The sequence below is a fragment of the Photinus pyralis genome, unplaced genomic scaffold (genome assembly GCF_008802855.1).
Source record: "Photinus pyralis isolate 1611_PpyrPB1 unplaced genomic scaffold, Ppyr1.3 Ppyr1.4_LG5, whole genome shotgun sequence".
Lineage (NCBI taxonomy): Eukaryota > Metazoa > Arthropoda > Insecta > Coleoptera > Lampyridae > Photinus > Photinus pyralis.
The window spans coordinates 46,971,736-46,995,594 of NW_022170596.1; the positions used below are offsets into that span (position 1 = coordinate 46,971,736).

The 23,859-nt window shown below is 38.7% G+C and overlaps 5 protein-coding genes across 6 annotated transcripts; 3 read left to right on the forward strand and 2 right to left on the reverse strand.

The window, feature by feature from the left end:
- The first annotated feature begins 248 nt into the window (after window positions 1-248).
- LOC116170882 (tyrosine--tRNA ligase, cytoplasmic-like) lies at window positions 249-2,114 on the forward strand. Its single transcript, XM_031487430.1, has 4 exons — window positions 249-855; window positions 904-1,452; window positions 1,499-1,769; window positions 1,815-2,114. Exons 1-4 carry the CDS (start codon window positions 342-344, stop codon window positions 2,065-2,067), a joined length of 1,587 nt encoding a protein of 528 aa, XP_031343290.1. The 5' UTR covers window positions 249-341; the 3' UTR covers window positions 2,068-2,114.
- Window positions 2,115-4,840: 2,726 nt separating this feature from the next.
- LOC116170884 (tyrosine--tRNA ligase, cytoplasmic-like) lies at window positions 4,841-6,844 on the forward strand. Its single transcript, XM_031487431.1, has 5 exons — window positions 4,841-5,458; window positions 5,507-5,647; window positions 5,698-6,111; window positions 6,156-6,438; window positions 6,490-6,844. Exons 1-5 carry the CDS (start codon window positions 4,963-4,965, stop codon window positions 6,737-6,739), a joined length of 1,584 nt encoding a protein of 527 aa, XP_031343291.1. The 5' UTR covers window positions 4,841-4,962; the 3' UTR covers window positions 6,740-6,844.
- A 1,701-nt stretch (window positions 6,845-8,545) lies between these two features.
- On the reverse strand, window positions 8,546-14,556 carry LOC116170881 (pre-rRNA-processing protein TSR1 homolog). Its single transcript, XM_031487429.1, has 10 exons — window positions 14,365-14,556; window positions 14,047-14,317; window positions 13,813-13,999; window positions 13,513-13,765; window positions 13,326-13,467; window positions 10,678-11,193; window positions 10,506-10,629; window positions 10,196-10,456; window positions 8,829-9,144; window positions 8,546-8,781 (listed from the first exon to the last, which is right to left on the reverse strand). The coding sequence occupies exons 1-10, from the start codon at window positions 14,474-14,476 to the stop codon at window positions 8,633-8,635; spliced, it is 2,331 nt and encodes a 776-aa protein (XP_031343289.1). The 5' UTR covers window positions 14,477-14,556; the 3' UTR covers window positions 8,546-8,632.
- LOC116170887 (gem-associated protein 6-like) lies at window positions 14,553-15,172 on the forward strand. The gene has a single exon (XM_031487437.1). The coding sequence runs from the start codon at window positions 14,621-14,623 to the stop codon at window positions 15,071-15,073; it is 453 nt and encodes a 150-aa protein (XP_031343297.1). The 5' UTR covers window positions 14,553-14,620; the 3' UTR covers window positions 15,074-15,172.
- Window positions 15,173-16,974: 1,802 nt separating this feature from the next.
- LOC116170164 (RNA-binding protein 39) lies at window positions 16,975-23,513 on the reverse strand. Of its 2 annotated transcripts, XM_031486384.1 has the most exons (8): window positions 23,357-23,513; window positions 23,224-23,292; window positions 21,526-21,584; window positions 21,279-21,473; window positions 18,405-18,765; window positions 18,087-18,353; window positions 17,685-18,037; window positions 16,975-17,533 (listed from the first exon to the last, which is right to left on the reverse strand). In XM_031486384.1, the coding sequence occupies exons 2-8, from the start codon at window positions 23,275-23,277 to the stop codon at window positions 17,242-17,244; spliced, it is 1,581 nt and encodes a 526-aa protein (XP_031342244.1). In that variant the 5' UTR covers window positions 23,278-23,292; window positions 23,357-23,513; the 3' UTR covers window positions 16,975-17,241. The 2 variants fall into 2 exon arrangements, with proteins under 2 accessions (XP_031342244.1, XP_031342243.1); XM_031486383.1 differs by having other exon boundaries at window positions 23,224-23,505.
- Between the last annotated feature and the right edge of the window lie 346 nt (window positions 23,514-23,859).

Genomic DNA, 23,859 nt, shown 5'->3' on the forward strand with positions numbered 1-23,859 from the left:
GCAGATTGTGTCAATGTGTGGTGTCCAGTTAAGGTTTCTGTATAGTATAAAGCTCTTAAGATCCTAAACTCTTCTGTGTATTTAGAAGTGACTTTTTAAACTCCTGAAAATCATTTAATGCAGTATTTGATGGATTTTAGCAAATTACCTGTTATTAATTGTCCGTATCTTATGAAATAGCCTGTACATCGAATCAGACCGTGGTGCATGGAACAGTTTAAATCTGGCAACCCCGCATTTGCATCATTTTTAGGTTAGGTATCCGTCAAACCCACGACCGATCCTTTCAAAATTTGGTTAAAAGCTTGGACCATATGCGCTCATAGATTTTACCATTAATTATGGTAATTGCTAACAAAATGCAACTCTCCGCCGAAGAAAAATATGACCTAATCGCCCGCAACCTGCAAGAAGTGCTTGGGGAGGAAAAAATTAAGACTATACTTAAGGAACGCGATTTGAAGATCTATTGGGGAACGGCAACTACTGGCAAGCCTCACGTCGCTTACTTTGTTCCAATGTCAAAGATAGCGGATTTCTTAAGAGCCGGAGCCGAGGTTACCATCCTCTTCGCCGACTTACACGCGTATCTGGACAATATGAAGGCTCCGTGGGAACTTCTAGCTTTAAGAGTGCAGTATTACGAGCATTCGATTAAGAGTATGCTTAAGTCGATCGGTGTATCGATTGATAAGTTAAAGTTTGAGAAGGGTACCAACTTCGAATTGTCTAAGGAGTACACTTTGGACGTTTATCGACTGGCTTCGGTGATCACCGAGCATGACGCGAAAAAGGCGGGCGCCGAAGTTGTTAAGCAAGTTGATCATCCTTTGGTTAGCGGACTATTATATCCAGGTGCGTGTTAAGACAATTGTAGCTCAATTCTACCGGTCTTATTTCTAGGGTTGCAGGCTTTAGATGAGGAGTACTTAAAGGTAGACGCACAATTCGGCGGCGTGGATCAAAGGAAAATTTTCACTTTCGCCGAAAAGTATTTGCCACAGTTGGGGTATCAAAAACGGGCACACCTAATGAACCCAATGGTACCGGGATTGACCGGCACGAAAATGTCGTCGTCCGAAGACGAAAGTAAAATCGATTTGTTAGATCCACCCGCAAGTGTAAAAAAGAAACTTGCGAAGGCCTTCTGTGAGCCGGGTAACGTCGAGAATAATGGCATATTGTCGTTTACCAAGCACGTCATTTTTCCCTTGTTTAAGTCTGACGAGAAGTTTGTGGTGGTGCGAAATGCCGAGAATGGAGGTAGCTTGATGTTTGATACCTACTCTGAACTGGAGGAGTGTTTTAAGATGATGAAGCTACATCCGGCAGATTTGAAGACGGCGGTTGAGGGTTATATTAATAGGCTTTTGGAGCCAGTTAGAAAAACTTTTGAGGATCCCGTCTTGAAGAAATTGGTTGAAAAGGCGTATCCGGTCGCGAAGAAGCAAAGTGAGACTGCTAACTTAACCAACTATGACTACAGGTGTTGTTTTAGAGTCGGTTGCGAATGATGATGTGATCACACCCGCCCATTTGGATATCAGAATTGGTAAAATCGTCGAAGTTTCCAAACACCCCGACGCAGACAGTTTATACGTTGAAAAAATCGATCTGGGCGAGGATAAGCCACGAACCATCGTCAGTGGTCTAGTAAATTTCGTACCAATTGATGAAATGCAAAATCGCATGGTAGTCGTCCTGTGTAATTTAAAACCGGCAAAAATGAGGGGCATCGAATCCCAGGGAATGGTGCTCTGCGCTTCTGTGTAAGTCACTCTGTTTTTTGTGCCGCCCTTACCGTGTTTTTGCAGCGACGAACCGAGGCAAGTTGAACTTTTGGAGGTACCCAAGGAGGCGGTCATAGGCGAACCGGTGTTTATCGAAAATTACGAAGAGGAAAAACCGAAGGAGATCTTAAATCCAAAGAAGAAGATTTGGGAGAAACTGCAGGTCGATTTAAAAACCAACGGCGATTATGTAGCGCAGTGGCAAGGCAACAATTTAATAACGAAAAGTGGAGGGATTTTTAAATCAAAATCTTTAAAAAATGCTCCTATTAAATGATGTTGATTCATTATCTCTGTAATTAAATAAACTTTTATAATTTCAAATTCGTTTTTAAGCCCTCTGAAGTTCCTGCAGAGCCCTTCTCTTCAGGACCCACCCCTACAATTACCCAATTTTGAGAATCCTATCCAGTTATTCTTGCATTGGAAGCTCTTGAGGACTGTAAAGTGCCTCAAAAACAATAGGGACTAATTGACCAACAATCCTTAAAGTTTTGGTGACAAGAAAACAATATAATTTTAAAAGGTTAAATTTATTAAAAACCTTTATGACTAGGAGGCTCTTCTGTTAAAGGGTTTTAAATACTAAATGTCTATTAAAGGTTCTAAAGCCTCTTGGAAAACTGTCAATGCTGTGTGACGCAGTCCAGTTGAAACTGGACTGGTATTAAGGGTCCCTGGTTCGAATCCGGGTTCGGGCATGAATATTTGTAAATGTATAGTGGGTTGGGTTGGTAGAGCAGTCTACAGTGACTTTATAGACAGTGGCAACAAACAAGGTTAATAGAGAAAGTTAATATAAACCTGGAGATGGAAAACGTAAAATAAAGCAAATATAAGAAGCAAAGTGTAAACTATTATAGGAACCTGAATCCATGACAATTACAGGTCAAAACAGTATAATTAATAATTATAGCACGGAGTGTACCGCGTCATTTTGGAGGATTTCTATTGGCCAGTTTGGAATTTAGCCCCAATATGGCGACCGGAACCAACGGCCAATCAAAAACGAGATACCCTGTCGTCGCCACTGTCTCTATAAAGTCACTCTAAGTAATTCAAAAGCCGAAAGAGGTCGCCCTCGTCGATCAATGAAAGGAACCAAGTAATTTAATTTTACTTAGGCACAGCACACTTACACCCATTCGCACATCTACAGGAACCGGTAGCTAAGAAGGCGAGAGATGACGCATTCACTCTTCCTGAAGACCCTAAATTGCTCCAAGGATTAGTGTTTTAAATGAGCACATAAGATGGGTTGCATACCCAGTGATTAATTGATTGGGGTTGGGCTCACACAATTCTGCACCTGAGATGTCATAGGGGGTGGTTTTCAATTACCAGCTGAAATCTATTTTTAAAAACAGGGAAGTTTTCTCCCCTAAGAAATAGTAAGCAATCATTAGCACATATTCATATTTGAAGTAGAGGGTAAGTAGATGTATCATGAGTTCACGCAAATCGGTTATATATTTAATCACCCCATCAAGTTGCTAAAGAACATTTCGAAGACATTTTTTTTTTAATTCTAGGGGGTGACTATTTATTTATTTTATTTTGCCTTTATTTTTGAGTGGGCGGGGTTTCAGCCATGGCTGCCCTACCAACCCAACCCACTATACATTTACAAATATCCTGGATTCGAACCAGGGACCCTTAGCACCACAGTTCAGCTTTAACTGAACTGCACCACACGGGCCGGCAACTATTAAATCTTAATGTATTTTGATGCTCATTGATGTCGAGCAATTACCGTTTGAATTTATAATTCTAAAATTATTTTTCAATATGTTCGGAAATTTTCACCCATAAAAAAAACGCAACCCCGGCATAGAGTCAACTTTGAAGAATACCTTCAATGACTGAATTATTTGGTAATAAATTGGAAGGCTTTTTTAGAAGGTCTTGAATGTTGCCAAGCTCTGGAAATTGTTTTAAAGCAATCTAGCACTCCGGAAAGTGTATATAAAAGCCCTATAGTGTATTTCAGTGCTGTCCAGAGATTTTTGAAACCCTTAGTAGAGCTTTAGGCCCTTTCAAGAGTATGAAAAACTTTGAGCTGAACATTTCTGAAAAGCCACAGTTGTTTTAAAAAGATTTCCAGCACACTGGATCCAACTTGGGATTCTAGAAAGCTTTCTAGACTAGATTTTGGGTTCGGTGCGGCTTTAGCATTTTGAGCCTTTTCCCATGGCTACTAGACCCCTTCCAAAGGTTTTTAAGTCTTCAAGAGCGCAGTAAAAATTTTCTACAAGGTATAAGCCTTTCATAACTCGAGAAAGGGTCTGTAAAGACAAAGACAGGACCTAAACACACATAAAACCACTGGAAATCGCTAGGCGTAAATTATTTTACTTAGTTAATGCATTTTAAAATTTCCATGTCCTATACAGGGTGTCCTATATGGGTCAAAACATTTCATTTGGGAGGTAACAGGCGATCAAAAATGAGTTGCTGTCGAGTCACCTTTGGAAGTTCAAGTTAAGTACGATTTCCCATGTAAGCAACAATTCCAGAGGCGACTTGACAGAAACTTATTTTTGTTTTCACTTGATCTTCTTGTTTTTCTCAGCAAACATAACCAAAATTCCTACCTTAAGTTTGCATGCCCTTCTATCTATCTACCTATTCGCAGGGGAGCCCGACCGGGCAGCACTTAGGCACACCAGAGGCCCATTGTGCCTACCCCCTTTCTTCACAACTGAGTTCAGAGCCCGTTGCTCTCAATGAAGCCCTGTTTAGCCCTCACCCTCCTCGGTTCCAGGTATCTGTCTCCAAGGAGGCATGGACATTATTTAAAAGTATTTAAACAATGACATGGATTTTATCCTTTTGATCACCACAAAGTTTGGTATCTAGGTGTCCTTTAAGATGAAAATAGTGGAAATCCTCCCCCTAAAAATTAACAAGCATTAACACCCTTATTTTTAAGTTTATTTAAATGTTCCTTTGACACTTAGGAAAACACAAATCAGCTGATGCGACGTTGTCTTGTCTACTTTTATAGTACAAGTGGGTGGGGGAATCCCCAGTCAGGTACAAAAATAAACAACCAATGAACGAATGAAACGAACCTCAAAATTTCATCATCATTTACCGGCATTTCCCTCCGATTAAAGTCTTATCATCGTTTATTGTTAATTTTATAGTTTTGCACTTGCACAAATTAAAAATGTCTCTTTCCGTGGAAGATAGATACGATTTAATTACTCGAAACTTGGTGGCAGTCTCCGATGGGGAAAAGCTAAGATCGATCCTAAAGGAGCGAGAGTTGAAAATCTACTGGGGACTGGCAGTAGCCGAGAAGTTGGACCTGTCGTATTTTGTCGCCGTATCAAAGATTGCGGATTTTCTGCGTGCAGGGGCCAACGTCACTGTGTTACTCGCCGACTTGCACACATTTTTGGATAACAGAAAATCGTCATGGGACGCGCTTCCTTTGCGTTGTGACTATTACGAAAGTGCGATTAAGGTAATGTGCAAGTCGATCGGGATCAACACGGACGGTCTTCGTTTTGTGAGAGGTACCGACTTTCAACTGTCGAGGGAGTACACGTTGGACGCTTACAAACTGAGCTCACTTGTAAGTACGGAGGATGCACGATTGGGGGCCGAAGAAGTCGTCGCGCAAGTGGAGCATCCTCTACTAAGTGCCCTGTTATACCCAAGTAAGTAGATCGGTAAGTGATACACTCTCGTGACCTTCTCCTGGCCAGGTCTGCAAGCCTTAGACGAGGAACACCTAAAGGTAGATGTTCACTTCGGCACAGTGAAACAAAAGAAAATTTTCGAATTCGCCGAGAAGTACTTGCCGGTTTTGGGTTACGAAAAGCGAATACATTTGACAAGTCCCTCTGGTGAGTTTCCCATTGAATCGCAAATGATCTTTTTTTATGATCCCTTGTAGTTCTCGACTTGTCAGGAGGAAAAGTAACGCTACCCGAGGACGAACGTAAAGTAGACATTCTTGAGTCAATGGCCACCCTAAAAAATAAGATGAAAAAGGCGTTCTGTGAAAAGGGCAACGTGGAAAATAACGGCTTGTTATCGTTACTAAAACACGTAATTTTCCCCCTCCTGATGAAAGCCGACGAAAAGTTCGTGATTACAAGGAGCAAGAATCACGGGGGTGACATCGTATTCGAGCGGTATGATGTAATCGAAGATTCCTTCGGGAAAAAAGATCTACATCCGGGCGATCTCAAAGTTGGTGTCGAAACTTATATTAATAAGTTACTGGAGCCGATACGCAAGGAGTTTGAGGAGCCGAATTTGAGGCAGATTGTGGAGAAGGCATTCCCCGTTGCCGCCGCTAGGAAAAGTATGCCGGGCACATTTTTTTTAGTGTTAACATTTTGCTTGTAGAGGGCGGATCGACTACTGCTGTTCCTAATGAGGAGGCGACACCTTCTCGGCTAGACATGCGAATTGGTAAAATTGTCGAAGTCTCAAAACATCCGGATGCCGATGGTTTATACGTGGAGAAGATCGACGTGGGTGAGGGTTCCCTCCGCACTATCGTCAGCGGGTTGGTTAATTACGTTCCAATTGAGGAAATGCAAGACGCACTGGTACTTGTTCTTTGCAACTTAAAACCGGCGAAGCTTAGGGGTATCGAATCGAAAGGGATGCTGCTCTGTGCCAATTTGTAGGTTTATTTAATGTAAAGCTAACACGTAGATACTTGTTGTTCTTGTAGGGCGCCAAAGGAGATAGAAATCGTTTGCCCTCCTGGAGGAACACCCGCTGGTGAAAGGGTGTACGTTGAAGGTTACGAGGAGGGGACTCCGGACGACGTTTTAAATCCAAAAAAGAAAGTTTGGGAGAAGCTGCAGGTCGACTTGACCACAAATGAAGATTGTGTTTGCCAGTGGCAGGGAAAAAAATTATTCACGAAATCTGGTGGTCTACTGACTTGTAAATCTATGAAAAACGCTCCTGTTAAATAAGGAATTGTACTATGTATATTTTGCATTTCTAGCTTAGCTCATATTTCTTTGTATTACCACATTAGGATAGGGTTCTTTTGTCAGAATAAATCACAGTTATTGACACTTGACATTTAACGAGCGACAAAAAGCAAGTTCATGATTTTCTGTCGTCTCTCGGTCGGTCCGCCCGTCCATCTGTGTACATGGTAACTCCAGTGCACAGCATTATAAAACATCCACTTGAAATCAGGCGTCTGTGCCCTGTGGCCCTGATAGTGTATTATTATTAATTTTTATTATTTTTAATATAGAATGTGGCCTGTAGAATTCACAATTTCAAACAGTTCCAAGATTGGGCTACTAGTTCAAAAGTTACAGCCCTTTGAATTTTCTTTCGAAATTTGTTTCTAGTCTATAACTTTTGATTGAGAAGTCTGATCGAAAAAGTACGAATTGTTTTGGATTCTACGCACCAAAATTAATAAGAAAAAGTGTTTTCCCGAGAAATTTTGGTGTAGTCGATTTTTTGTAAAAAAGGAAGGTTATACACTGCCTTTTTTTGAGGCCCTCAAAAAAAATTGTCTCAGATCGATCCGGAAAAAAATTTTTCTTATAGAATGTGGCCTGTAGAATCCATAATTTCAAACAGTTCCAAGATTGGGCTACTAGTTGAAAAGTTACAGCCCTTTGAATTTTCTTTCAAAATTGGTTTCTAGTTATAACTTTTGATTGAGAAGTCTGATGGAAAAAGTACGAATTGTTTTGGATTCTACACACCAAAATTAATAAGAAAAAGTGTTTTCCCGAGAAATTTTGGTGTAGTCGATTTTTCGTAAAAAAGGAAGGTTATACACTGCCGTTTTTTGAGGCCCTCAAAAAAATTTGTCTCAGATCGACCCGGAAAAACAATTTTCTTTTAGAATGAGGCCTGTAGATTCCACAATTTCAAACAGTTCCAAGATTGGGCTACTAGTTCAAAAGTTACAGCCCTTTGAACTTTCTTTCGAAATTGGTTTCTAGTCTATAACTTTTGATTGAGAAGTCTAATCGAAAAAGTACGAATTGTTTTGGATTCTACGCACCAAAATTAATAAGAAAAGTGTTTTCCCGAGAAATTTTGGTGTAGTCGATTTTTGGTAAAAAAGGAAGGTTATACACTGCCTTTTTTTGAGGCCCGCAAAAAAATTGTCTCAGATCGACCCGGAAAAAAAATTTTCTTATAGAATGTGGCCTGTAGAATCCATAATTTCAACAGTTCCAAGATTGGGCTACTAGTTCAAAAGTTACAGCCCTTTGAATTTTCTTTCGAAATTGGTTTCTAGTCCATAACCTTTGATTGAGAAGTCTGATCGAAAAATTACGAATGACCTGGGACACTGTATATTTTTTTTTCGCCCATGTAATAAAGGCATTATTATTATTATTTAGATAGAATTTACCATACCAACACTATACTTCCTTATGTAGGGTCATCTTCAACATCCAACAAATTGGAATTTTCAAAAAAGAAGTTATTGCTCATACATCAAGGGAATCAAGAAAAAAAAAAGAAAAATGATAGTTTAAGATCAGGGACTACCACTAAACAAGCAGACACCTATTCCCAACTGAAGTTGGCATTTCTACCTCTGAAAGTGTAAGCTGTAATGTCTTGTAAAACATCAGGAAGTTTGGTTTCATGAACAGCAGTTAGACTTAGGACCATTGTGATACTTGCTTGTTACGATTTTGAAAAAAAGGTAATTTTGACAGTTTGAATCCCTTTTAAACGACACATTTGACCTCAATTTGTCATTGGGGATGTAATTAAACAAAGGTACCATATAATCGTTTGCTAAGAAGCACATTTTTGAAAGTTCTAAGCGATAAGTATTGTTAGTTATAAAGGGTCAACTAAGATTGACGATATATTTAATGTACCATATCCTGTACATTACTGCAACTGACTATACATTCTTCAAATGTCCACTTAGGAAAAATTCTTTTGTACAAATTCAACACAACGGTATCCATCGATTTCAGCTGACCATCAAATACACATTTCATATGTCCATGAGTGCCTAAAAAAACCATGCTCACTCTACCAACTTGTCAACAACAGATATACCTAAAGGTTCCTTTATGTGTCCGATTCTACCGTACTTCGTATGTAGTTTAACAGGCTTAAAATAGATGATATCTTCTCTATTGAAGAACATGAAACGAACCACCGCCGAACGCTTGTTAATCTTCAACGGATGCCCGGACAGAACAATACGTTTGATAATCAGACGGTCCGGATTGCAGGATAATAGTTGGCCGTGCGCCACTAGGACTAATTTGTTTGAGACTTCCTTGAAGCAGAGTGTAGGCGCCGGCGGGAACTGGATGGGGGCGTAAAATGACGCGACGACGGTCGAATTCGGTTGGAAGTATCTTTCGTACTGCAATTCGAGATTAATTACTTATCACACAGGTAAATTTACTACAGATAACTATTGCAAGAATGTATTTTAAGTTTCCTCGTCATATCTGTGGTACATCTCAACAGTTATACAGGGTGATGCATTTATCTTGAGACGATTTAATATGGAATCATATTTTTTTTATACAAAAGTTGTACAAATGCAAGGGGGTTAATCGGTGGTGACCTTGATCTAGAATTTCAAAGATCATTTTAAGGTCAATTTCAGAATTTTAAATGGGACTCCCTAATAAATATACGCGCTTTAATCTCCAAATACATTACTTGTAAAAAAATTTCAACCCCCCTTGAATTGTATAAGGGTGGGGAGTTAAAAAAAAAGCGACGCCATAATTTTTTTGACATTTTGTCAGCGTGTAAAATGCCATGTCTCTGGTAAAATGACAAAAAATGATGTTGCTAAATTTGCCTCCCCTCACCCCGACCTTATACAAGTACTCTAATGCGTGGTGGTAGGTGGGTGAAATTTTAATGTGGCATGTGTGGGGGGGTTTATTTATTTATTTATTTATTTTGCCTTTATTTTTGAGTGGGCGAGGTTTCAGCCAAGGCGTGTATATAAATTTTGAGACACCTGATCCTAACATCTAAGCTCCAAACGCCCTACTGTAACCTACTTTTACATTAATTAATAGATCAAAACAATTGATGAATAAGAAACTGTCATTCTGAAGTGGACCTTGGAATGACCTTGAAAGCCAATGTCAAGGTCACTACCGATTAACCCCTTTACAATTGTACAACTTTTGTATGAAATTTATTTCCAAAAAATATAATCCAATCAATTAAATCATCTCAAGATAAATCAATCACCCGGTATAACAAGGCACTACACAAATTTGTGTTCGCGTTTCTGTTTTTAATTATGCAACCAATCACTGCACTCGTCAGATAAACGATAAAATGTATCTGTGCTTCTGTGCACCAGCCCCTCATACAAAAATCGCATCAAATTTTAATCAATTTAACTTCTGTTGCTGCCGGAGACAATTTTGTGCCCGGAACCTCACCTTATGCTTTTTCCCGTTTGTGTGCTCACTGTAAATGGGATTAACGATAAATCTGCGATATCCACATTGAAATATCAGCCGTTCCTTTGATTTAATCGGCGCCTCGTATAGTGGTGTTCTTTTTAGAACGGTGTTCATTACGCTCATTTTGTGCTCGTGTTGTAGTAAACCGAATAAAATTAGGGGAGCTTTTGTTTGTTGAAATGTTGCCCACAGATGCTGAGAAACGTCCTTGATGTGTATTCGTATGTACCAGCCAGGCTGAAAGGGCACTGTCACCGCTTAATTGAAGGATCAAAGAAATACTTGCCATGACGCCATCTTTACAGTCTATTGATTTGACAATTTTCCTCTTGGTCCGGTCGAAATTCTCAAACTGAAATATGCGCCCATAATCGACGGGTAAGTTTTCTTTAACATCCCACGGAGAGGTCCTACAATTTAAATAACAGCACTAAGTTGTAGCGCATTTAATGCGATACCGAAAACTTTCCAGCCCCCGATACTTCTGGAAACGCACTCGAGCTTCCACATTCAGTGGCGTGTCCATTTCGTCGGGAAAGATAAGATCCGACTTGGCAGCTTGCAATTTTTCAAGCTCCTCCTTTTCTTGATCCAAGTCGAGTTCTTTGTCGTACTGCTGGTCGTCGACTCCAATTTCCGATTCAGTCAGCGTGTCAAACTCTTCGCCTTCATCCACGTCCGATTTTACCTCAGACATCGCGTCCATATTTTCTAAATCGTCCTCCTCATCGTCCGACGACACGGACTCGTCATCTTCGTCGACTATCCAAGCCGCCTGGTAATCGGACCAACCTTTGGGCACCTTCTTCACCTTTCTGGTTTTATGACTCTCTTCCGCCATTTTCAATTCTTCCTCCGTCGGCCACGTCTGTTCGGCGTCCATCGGGTCGACGATGTTTTCAGAAACTAACGATTCCTGTTTGGTAATGTCCGCTCTTTCGAGGACTCTAGCTACTCCAACGCCCGTTCCAGCCCTGAGCAAAATACAAAGCGGCGTCAATTTGGTACGAAACAATTCGTTATTTCTTGTTTATATAGTTCCTTAAAAAAGATATATTTGGACTGTTTCGACACCTATCATTTTAGAGATTCCATGACCCTATCCCGAAGGGTGGAATAGCCCCCTAGCAAAATGTAATCAATTCCTTCTGTGTGCAGGAGTGTTTAGGAAAATGAGTATGTTTATGATTTTTGTAGAGAGTATGGTCAAAGTTTAGTTTTCTGGGGGGGCATTCTCTACACGAAAGTTCTAAGAATGTAATTTATTGGTGGGTTTTGTAGGGACTTGATAATCATGGGTAAAATGGATTACCCAAACCTCGACTCAAACTATATGATTCTTTTCTTTCTTACGCTCCCACAAAAAAAATGCAGTTAAATAGGGGCATCGCGGCTTTATTTTTTATTTCTGATTTACAAAGTACAATAAAAATAAAAAGACCTGTATGTCCTCCATTTTTATTTGCGAGTTAAATAAATCCAAAATAAATTATTGAAAAGCTGTGTTTTTAGTCCGAATTTGAAACGCTTGTCTAAATACGTCACAAACCTACAACCAATCACGTAGAAGTGAGCCGGCAACCTTGCGCGAGGATTTGACGTTTGTGTACAAGTGACAAGTGCCTGTGACGCAAGTTACAAATGCAATATTGCCAAATCCTATGTCATCTGAATGGTACTAGCAGCTGATTGGTCCAAGGTTATTTTAAACAACCTTGTGATTGGTCGGGCTTATTACGTCACAGAGCCCGCCACAATCATCTCGTTTTGAATAAACCCCTAATACCGCACATGTTCATTATTTTTTTTCTGATCAGCCACCATTTTTCAATAAACTTTTACTGTCCAAAAAATTGTTTTATGGTTTCAGGTATACGCTTATTAAATTAGAACTACGGAATACAACTATACTGTAAACCCCTATTGTCCTCGCCCATTCGAACAATTGGTGTTTTAAACAGAAATTGGAACCCACATGAAATATAGGTTCCGGTTCCGTACCACTTAGGTAGAATTATTTTTAAAGGGTTCCGGGCTTCAGTAATTTTCGATTCCGGTTCTAGTTTTTTTTCGGTTTTTAAGGATTCCAGCTTAAATAAATAAATACAAGTATTAAAAATATCCAGAGATGGAATAGCTTTCCAGACACACACTCTTCAACCCTCTTACTGTTTATGATTATTTTTTGTCCTCTATTAGCTATCTCATCCCTTAAAACTCCAATATGGCGCCTATAAGAAGCAAGATTCAGATTCTCCAAAAAAAGTGTCCATAGAAAGTGCTAACGACCTTTTAAGGTAGGAAATTGAAAACAAAATTTGACATTTTAAGTGTTTCGGCGATATTTGTTTTTCAAAAATTTCAAATGCGCTTTTTAGGCCCAAAAGGGGGCTACTGTTCCCTCATTTAACCTACACTGTAACTCTTACCGTTCCGGAGATCCCAGTGGTGAGCCAGAAATTTGAATCATCCTGTACAATTTTAAAATTATTTTCGAATAGAAATAGTTTTCGCCTCTAAAAATTCAAAGCAACCCCAGACCTTACTTATTTTGTGCGTTTGTGCGTAACGTCACTAAACAATTTTCGAAGAAGTCACACTTTTTTTAGGATTTTGGGTCATAGTGTCAAAACTAGCGGATAAGGATTCAATTAAATTAACAATATATCTCATTGCCCAAGGAATGCTCTTTTTAACCATATAAAATTTGTTAAAATCGGTCAAACGGTTAAGAAGTTAAAGCAGGTTATTTCAAAAACAATTGAACGCCCCACACCATCTGTATTTTTTAAATAAAAGAGTATTTGTTTTTACGAAAATGATAGATAAACTGGTTCTCTTTAAAAATGTGAAAAAAATTTTTTTAGTTTATTATGCGAAATTTAAAGAAAATGCAGCTTTAAAATTTAAGATGGCAGTTACGCCCTCTGTTGGTCATTTTTAGAACTTGAAAATATTTTCCAGCGATTCTTCATGACCGATTTACTCAATAATTGTTTTTACCCCTAAGTCATATGACTAACGGTTCTCGAGATATTGCCGAGGAACAGTCTTATTGAGTCACCCGGTACATAATTATACATTATTGATCCTTGTTTGTACTAACACTTTCTCTGCAGACTGCGGTTCCGGTATCGCATCAATTTGAGAGATTTGGAAGTCGCCCAAACCGGGCAAGTGAATCAAATCATTGGCCGACAGAGGAGTGCCACGCAAATGACCCGTTACCATTAAAGTACCCAGAGATCCTGCAATTGTCTGTTTAAATTCGCATAATGCATTCAATCACTCACCTTCCCCATTCACAAACTCGCACTCCTCCGCGTAAAGGTGCGGCCGGCGATCTCGATTAATAACCGATTTATGTTTCTGATTACCGATCTTACGCAGCACGTTTAAAGCGTCGCTACTCTTATCCAAGGTCATAATTTTTTCGTCCGGCATCCACTTCGATACCAACTTTTGAATGTGGTGCTTTTGCTCGCCACGTTTCTTCTGCGGAACGCCGTCCAAGTCGGTGACGGCCACTACCGGCGTTGGCAAACCCTAAAAAATTACCCTCATTTGTCGCACAGGAATTGTCCCAAACTAACTTGTGCAAACGAAAGCGTCAGAACCTTATTGCCCCATTGATCGATGAGCTCGTCACCAAAATCGTACCCGGCCACAGCAGAAATAACAAACAGAACTGTGTCGCAAACTTTCAAGGTATCCAAAATCGCTAGATCATTATCCATGTCGGGTATGACAAAGCTGAAGTGTTGCTTAAACCGTGGTATACTGTAATGAGGTTAACTAAACTCGAGAATGCTTTCAAATTGAACTACCTGATGTGCGTACAACCTGTGGCCCCAGTTCTCAGGGTAACTTCCTCGTCACATTGTGAAAAAAATGACAGCACTCCTTGCGGATCCAACAACTTATTCAATGGTAGGATAGACACTAAAAATGGTGCCGTGTTTGCGCTACCGATGGAGCGTTTCTTTGCCAATACTTCGTCGCGCTTTGTTTGACGTATTTGATTTGAACGATTTCTTCTTTCGATTCTATTTAAATCCTTCTTGTTCTTTTTCGACAGGGCTTTAACAGAGACTTTACCTACGGCAGCAAGTTCAGACATTACGCTTTTATAACGCTCTACCGACCTCTGCTGGACGAACTGATGGATCCTTTCGACCTATGTCTTCCGTGTTTGTGTGCCTTATTACTTTGTTTAAAGGGTCCAGGACGGTGTGCTTGTTCTTTAGTTAAACCCATTTTTACTTTTAATGGTATCACAAAACTAACAACATAACCTAAAAGAGCACATGTACGCAGTAGTCGTGACAACAGCCACGGTTTGTTTTTGTATTGCTGTGGCTGTGGTTTTGTCCATAACCTGAAAATGTTAAAAATTTCAAAATGAATTTAGACCCTTTATACCTAAAATCCTTAATAGGAAAGTCTGTGCATTTAAACACCATTGATAATGAATCGCATTATGGAACAGTTTATACGGTAGATCCAATATCAAATGCCTTCGTGTTGGTTACTTCCGCTGTAGGGTCTAAGCACATAGTGGCCATTTACCCATATAGCAGTATTAAAGACTGCACAGAAGCTACCGAGGGACCCTCTCCATGTAACATAATTACTATCAATGCTCCACCGTATGAGAAATGCGATAACCGGAAGGTAAAGCTAATGGACTGGCTGAGAAAGAACCAAGTGGATCTGCACGACGACGACGGTATCCTCAAGCTGAAGGACTACTCTGTAACAATCGAATCGCCTTACGGACCGGAACAGTGCTACTGTGATAATACAATAGTGTTGGATAGAATAAGAACATTAATTTTAAAGATGCCTTTGTAATTATTTTAAATTAATTTCTTCTGAGTTAATATAGGTATTTATTTCTCCTACTGAAATTGGTACCGCATTTTGCTTAGGCTAAATATACACTACCTACTTGTCATTCTTTTCTTGGTAACCAGAGAAAGTTTATAACTTTTCTGATACGGGCGTAGACACGAAGCACTACAAATATTCGCATACAAGATTTTGTTTTTCCCCTACAATTTGAGCCCAACCGTAATTTTTTAGGTGTCCCTCATCCAAAATCCAAAAATTGGCAAGTTGAAAATTTAACTTAAATTTTCTGTGAAGCTAAATCAACAATATTAAAATTAGTAATTAATATGACAGCCAGATCTTTGTTTCAAGAAGTTATTTTGGTTGCATAAAACTAGGCGTCTTTCAGAAGACTTTTTATCATATAAAAGTAGACAATAATAAATAATAATACATAAATCTTTTCTAAAAAATCTTCAAGATTAGGTACCTATACTGACTATTTTGATATATCGGCGACGTAAAAACGACACTATGAGCCGCGATAGGGCCTATTAAGGCCTACTCTTTGGTATATGAGTTTGGTTAATTAATGTACGAAGCGCATATTAAACCAAACGGTAGGTAAACACGTAAATTTTAAAAAATCGTAAACATTTTCGATCGCCCGCGTGAATTGGGCGCCAAAATACGTCTTTCTAAATCTAAGAAATTTCTATAATCTTCCATTTCCAAATTGGAAGTATATACGAAGGCAATAAGGTTCAAAATACACTTCTTCACTTACTGTTTGGGTTTGTCAGCCAAAATATTGGTGTGATAAACTCGCCTGGAGTGTCTCATAATGGCCCCCACAAATCCTTGACAGCCTGATTAGATTGATTCCACACACTAAGGTTAAAGAATCAGAGGGTCCAGGGAAACGTCGTGACAAGGATTGACTTAACACTAAATGTGATCTCCAGCAGTACAAAAAGGGGTTAGCCAAGCAGTAAAAGGAGTATACGTACACCTTCCACTTTCTTTCGTATCTGTCCTTCTGGTTCAAGTCGTTCCGGAATGAGCGCCCTTTGAACTGATCCATCTTTCGTCTATGATAAATTGGTCAAAATGCAGACATAATTTGTTCAAATTAGTCCGAAGTCCGAAACGAAAAGGAAGGACAAAGGGGCTTGAGATGGACCAATACAACGCGCAAGAAGTTGCATGCTATAAGCAAGTTGAGTTTTGCTTTTGACATGGTGCTATTTCAATTGCCACGTATGTGTGCACCAGGAACCTCTATTTTTTGGGAGAAACAATAACATGGACTTGTTCTCAAACAAAAATTAAATTTTGATTGCTTGAAGAAGCAATGTTTCTGAAATATATAAATTACATAAATAAATAGTAAACAAGTAATTAGTGCGTCCCTCAGCATCATAGTTGTCGCCACCGTATTTTACTAGGTTGGGGACAAAAACAAATAGATTTACGCCTAGAATTGCGCGGTTCATGCAAGAAAAATAACCAGAGTCCTATAAAAATTGCATGCCTTTCACAATTTCTCTTTCTCTATATAGTTGGTTTACAAAAATGCAGTGACTGATCAATGTGCAATTAACATGTTCGATTCCATATAGGTTGCATCAAAAGTAAGTCGCAGTCGAGCAAGTTTAAGGACATACATAATCACAATAGGTAAAATTGCGTTCACAACCGGTTTCAGCAATTTAAGTCATAAATTCAATTTTCCTGTAGACATTTAAATTCAGGAATTACAATAGAATAATTATCAACTTCCAAATCTTAAATTAAATTTGTGGCAATTACATGTTGTCTAAAAACAACAGGCTGCATCCACACAACTTCAGAGTGGAGCTTAAAAATTTAGCTTTAGCTCTCAAATAGCGTGTAATATACCTACATAACGCACCCTAATCTAAAATATGAACCTTTTTATTATAAGAAAAATGCAATTCACAAACATCTTATTCCTACAGAATTAATTTATACAACTATTGTGCTTTTATAAATACATACATATACAATAAGACAATTGTGTAAAATAAAAAGTATACACATACCTAATTTAAACAAAATATTGCTTCTTTAGAGAAAATAACAACATTTAACATAACACGACTGCTTAACTTTTTACATTATTAACCTAAAAATTATATTTACGTCATGAAAACACAACCGACACCCTATGCTCGTTTGCCCGTAGGTAGTAAAAGCTGTGCGGCAGACATCGCGTCTGGGAATAACGAGTGATAATTTAATAGCGGTACGTATGCCGCCGTAATAACGCGACCCGCGAACCAACGACCGTGGAGGGAGTTAACCGATGCGACTGCCGTAGCTATAGACGGACACTTAACGTACACATTTCCTTGAGGAGATCCCTTGTCAACATAGACGTGGAGTACTCCTCCGTGCTTGTTACATTCCTCGATTACATCGTCGCGAATTTCTGTGTCCCAACTGTGTGCAGATTCGCTGAAATACAAACATTATTCGCATATTGTATATTTTTAATTGAATTGGCCTTGGAAAATTTTTATTTGTGTTGGCAATACTGAGTCTTAAACAACGTTGCCATTTAACATATGAAAACCTTCAAGGTCAACCTTCTGAACATTGTACTTACGAGGAGGGGTCAAACATATTGCTCAACATGAAGCACTGCGTCGCAATTGGAGGTGTTGAATTTGTAGGTATTTGAGGAACAACAGGTTGACCTGTGGCCATACTGAGCGCGTTGGCCGCCGCCTCGGGCACCCGAAGACCGGCGCCCTCTGCAAGCTTAAACATAAGCTGTAGGCGCCCGGTCGCACCTAAATCGATTCCGGATCGGTCGAGTTCGTCCGAGTCTAATATGGAAGGACCTTGCGACTGCAGATCTAGCCTCTCTGTAACATTGCCTACTTTCATTGGTCGGCCGGCTAACTCAAAGCCGTTCAATTGCTCCAATGCCTTTTTAGCATCCTCACAATTATGAAACTAAACAGTGGTTAAAATACGGCAAGCGTAGCCAAAGACACAAACTTACAGTAATAAATCCGTAGCCTTTCGACCGTCCGGTCTCCGGATCCATTATAAGCTGGATATTGTCAATTTTACCAAAAGGCTCAAAGATTCCTCTCAACATCTCTTCCGTTATATTGAAATGTAGTGAGCCGACATATAAACGCATCGGACCGGTCATTGTTTTAGGCATCAGATTCGGCATCGAATTACCCATTCTATTTTTCTCGGCCTGCGTGTGTTGCACTACGATGGGTATACCGGATAGCTTCTGTCCCGATAACCCTAACGCCTAAAAATACGACAGCGTTAAATGAGATTTAAAATACTCAGGGAACATTACCAAAGTTACACTTTCAGGATCGCGAAACTCAATATACGCGATGCCCTTAAATCGTCTCGTCTTGTTGCAAGTGATAAGCCTGACGTCCCTCACTTTCCCGACGGCACTAAAGAACTCCTGCAGGTCTCGGGCGCGAACTCTCTGCGATAACTGCATAACAAATACTGTACGTGCGTCTCTTTCTTCGGGACTGAGCTCCTCGAGCGGCGGCGATGTTCGATTCGTATAACCCAATCCGATTGGTGAGCGCGCCTTTTTGGGGAAGGGCAGGCGGACAGACGGTGGTGACGGCGATCGCTTACGAAATCCCACATCTCTGCTTGCGCTTCGTTTTCTGCTACGACTTCGACTTCTCCTACGCCTGAAATTGTTATTAACTTATACTCTCGATTTACATGCATTTGTTTAAGTAGATGGCGCTTTCAAAGAACTCCTCTAAGAAAATTTTTAGTTTTTAAGAATTCCAGCACGATTTTGAAAATGATCCTAAAATTCCCACAATGATTTCTGCTGGATTCGATGCACGGGATAGGAGAACAGTGTTGCCAATCCTACTGCCATTGTAAGTCTTGCTAATTATTCGATAATTAGTTGACATATGAGGAAAGAAGGGTACATAGAGAAATTAGTGTGAAAAGGAAAAGAACAGAAGAGGAAAGGGTGGAGTTTGGAGTACCGATACAAACAACAAAAGGAAACAGAAAAAAAAAAAAAAACGAATAAATAATATATATGGAAGATCCATTTGAGAAGAGGAACAATATAAAGGGAAGAGTAAAGGAGGTCTATTAACAGGGGTGAAAAAAAGGATAGGAGAATGGGGGATGAAACGAAAGAGGACGGCGGAATATAAGTCGATATACAACAGAGAGAGAATGAAGGATTTAAAAAATAAAATAGAAAATATGGTAGATGAAAAGGAAGAGGAACTACCTACTATTAGAGCGATTTTAATCCCAAAAAATGGGTAGAGATGGAAAGAGTGCCACAAGATGAAGCGATAAAGAGTGCAACCAAGAGGGAGAAATCTCACTGGAATTATTAGAGCGAATTTTAAATAGAAAGATGAAGAGGGATAGAGGCAGGTGAATTTACATACATGGGAGGAATAGGGCGGTCGGTAATTAATTACAGAATAGTAAAAGAAAAAATACTGGAACCATATATGTATGTAATATAGAAACACTGATAGGATTAGATCACCAAAGATGGAATTGAATCTAAAAGGTAAGATCAGAAGATTAAAAAGTGAAAAGGCGAAGGGAGATAAAGGTAGGGACAAGAGGCATGGTAGAGCGTATACAGGGAGACTAGAGGAACAAGGAGAAGACATTGGAGAGAATACAGAAGAGTGGAATAATATAAAGGAGTATTAGAAAAATCATAACGCGGGAACAAATACCTACCTAAAGGAGAGGGGAGAGAAAAAAGAAAGGAATGGTGGGACAAAGAGAAATAGATTTAAAAAAATGATGGAGAAGGAAAGAATAGGAGAAATAGAGGACAAAGGGGTGAGCAAATCAGGAAAATAAAAAGAGAAAAGGATTTTTGGAAGATGATGAGCAGAGGAAAAAAGAAAATTAGAACAAGGAGCGAAATACAATTAGAGGAATAAAAACAACACTTTGTCAAGTTACTCCAAAAGAGCAGGAGAAAGAGGACGCTATGGATGAGAGGAGGGTAAAAGAGATACGAGAACAAGTGAAGACCAAATAGTAATGAATGACTGAAGAAAGGGAAAGTGGTAGGAAGATGCCACAGACAGGCTTGAGGAAATGATAAAAAATCTTAAAAATCTAGAATATGCGGAGAACAAGAAGACATAGAACATATGTTATAGAACTGTATGGAGGAGGAAATCCAGGGAGAAGTAGGAATGAGGGGGATACTAAAGAAAAGAGAAGAAAAAAAAATCGAATTTTAGTTTATAATTTATATTGTTAGGTGGGTTAGGTAAAAAAATTCGGATCTTTTTTAAGTAGAACACCCTGTGTATTTTAACCTAAAAAATAGCACATTAAGTAAAAAATTTACCACCAAGATGATACTCAAAAAAAAGATTCAAAGATTTTAAAAATTTAAAAAAGTTCAAATAAAAAAATGAAAAACAAAACTTTCCTTGAATCTTTTTTTTGGAAAGAATATTGCATTTCATTATCGTTAAAAAAAGAACTTAATATGCCATTCTTTTAAATAAAGGTATACAGGATGACCTCTTAAAAAAAATTAGGTTAAGTCCGATAACTTTTTTACCTGGCCCCTTTACTCTCTTTAAAAGTTTAAACATATAAATATAGGGCCATTTTGGAATTGACAATTTTTTATTTTCCCCCCATATCTCTTAAACAAGCAAACATTTTCAAATGTTGATTATTGAGTTTAAATTGCTTGAGTATAATTTATATTGATTTCTAAACAGAGAATTTAATATACCATCTGTGTGTATTAAAAAATACAGGGTGTGCTCTTTAAAAAATTAGGTTGGTTCGATAACCTCTTTACCAGACCCCGTATACTTATTGGGAACTGCACATTATTCAACAATCATCATAAAGAAGCTTTTATAATCAACATCCCACTTTTCAAAAACACACCAGAAATGATATTAAAAAAAAATTAAAAAAATTAAAGAGTATATACGGGAGTGTTCTAAATTAAGTTGATAACCAAAACGAGAAATTATTACTGATCTGTATCATAGTTGACCGATGATTGAAAGCATTTTTGCCCCCCCCCCCTCATCAAAATGTTGATCAAGCATTCTTCTACAAATGACAAATTTTAAGATAGCAGTGTGGCGAAACCTCAAACCGTTTTCGCCAGTTTAATTTATAGAAACAAAACAGTGGAGAATCCTTAGAACTAAAAAATTACCTGCGATCTTTAGATCTACTACGTCTATCTTTGGACCGTGAACGCCTGTCTCTAGATTTTGTTCGTCTTCTGTCCCTAGACCGTGACCTTCTATCCTTGGTCCTTCCTCTGCTTTTGCTCCTCTTGCGATCCCCACTTCTCCTTCCATGTCGGTCTCTGGAACGACTCCGACTTCTGCTTCGGGTACGACGCTTGCTAAAATTTAATGTGAATCGATTCGTTTTGCACAACTGAGGCAAGTACTTACTCTGGTGTCCTACGCCTTCCGAAATCGCCATTCTCCCTTAGTTTTCCGTTCAGCTCGTCCTACGAACAGCAACAAAGTGAAGAGGGCCGGGCAGGTGCCAGAAACAAATTGCATTAAAAACTGAACTTACGCAAATACACCTACCAATACATTGCATCCACAGCAAAAAAAAAGTATCTGTTCGTTTTATGTACAAAGTTATTATATGAACACAGTCTGAACAGACAAAAAATTGATAATTTTTTATTATTTTGTATGTTAAAACCTAAAACTAAAGCTGACGATGGTCGAAGGTGCTGGTAGCTGAAACGTTACGTGTTGTCTAGCCAGGACTAGACTTACCGTATCAGAGCCTAATAAAGGTACGTGCTGGGTAAACTTGATCCAGATCAATACTTCTGAAAAAATAGACCCAATAAGACCAAAATTTCTTTTTCATCATTTTTTATGACGGTCATGCAATTGAAACAAGATTTTGTCAACTTTTAAGCCGAAACCAAATTTTAAACGGAGCTCACGAATAGCAGAGAATCTTTCAAGTTTAGCCTTTAAACGAGTAACAGCTCTAACCTAACCTTAAACGCCGTAGATCGAACGTTAATCAATGTCATATATGCGACGCATTAAAAAGCGATTCAATTAAAGTTAGGTTATAGTTTCTCAGCTCTTTCAAGAACAAACTCAAATGGTTTTCTTCTATTTCGATTAAGTGTCTTAAAATGTTAATGAACAAATATGTACTTTTACAATTACATCCTAGTTCCACCTTAGTTGCAGTTTATAATTGAGTGGAATCATCAATCGGGTAATTGATGGTAGAAAGGGACCTTGGGTGACCATCCACAGCTGTCCTAGGACGAGAAAGTTACCATCAGCGATACCATACAGATAAAAAATGCGAAAAATATGTTTGCAAAACGACCCACAACAATTTTTATTGCACACTAAGAACTAAAGGGGATATCGCAGGATAAGATTGTGGAAAGTGCCATTAAACCAACTGACATAATCGAAACCTTCCCTTCTCTTACCTAGGAGTCAAATAACTGGAATTGTTTTTGGAAATTTTCTTAATGCCATTAGTGTCTCGATCATTGAAAATTCGCACTTAAAGATCCAATTTATGGCGAAAAAAAAATATTTGAATCTTTAAATAATAGTTTCCAATGGTCCCAAACGAATAATTATGTGATGGTGACAAATTTTCACCTGTTTAACGACCGGTTCTTCATATGTGAATTAACTGAGATAAATAAAATGATGAAGGACCACTCCGAAAAGATATTTTTTTACTGTTATATCGATCAGTTAAAGGGTACTTTTCACCATCTTATCCTGGGGCATCCTTTACAGTGTCATCATTCGCTCTCAACAATTTGAGGATGAAAAACGTATTCACACAAAGTTTATACCTACCACTCCCGTAAACCTAACTAATTTAGAATTAGATGATAATGTACCTGTGTTGAACGCTTGCAGTTGGCGTAAACCCGAAATATACCGTCTAAAATAATAAAATCAGGGGGTGATATAAGAAAATATGTTTTTTCTAAAAAATTTCGTTTTAAAAGTTGCGAGGCTCTTACGAATGTACGATTATAGAATGTTGCACATTTAGATTAAGCTATGCAAGCGCCTTGCTCTTTTACAATTATTTTCTAATCAAAATATAAACGAATGTGAGAATGAACAACTTACATCTTTCATATACGGTGCTTCCAGCATAGCTTCGACGTCTATGTCCTCCGCCATGATCGATTCGATGACCTGGATTACACAACGCAAAATTAAATCAACCGAAATTGCGCTTTCAAAACGCTGTACCAATCACCTTTTCTGTTACTGTTAGAAACACGCTCTTAAATTCAAATTCTTTTGCACACTTATTTCTAAAACGAGACGAATTAATCTAAACTTTTTTTTAAGATTAAAGAATCAAAATGGTGACACGAATTGATCAAAGGAAAGTGTTCAATAGGGGAATTTCGTAATTTAGGTGGCTCAACTGGTTTCTCTTTCTACCAACTGTCAATACATATCCCTAGTAAGACAGTGGCGGGTGCTTGGGTAGGCAAAAAGTATTCTACTGCAAATACCACAAAAAACAATTACTATTTTAATTGTGTTAAAGCATTGAATTAGTGCTTATTTTCGCTCTGCCTCATGCGTAATCATGATAGCAGTACGCACCAAATCTTTTCTATCCCCTAGCATGACTGCTGCTTTCGTGTATATATACAAAAGATTTGGCTCAAAACTTCTTTATATAGCGGCAGAGCAAAGCGATGCAAACTTTATAGGGAAGTCGATGGTGTCAGTCTGTCCGTGAACACG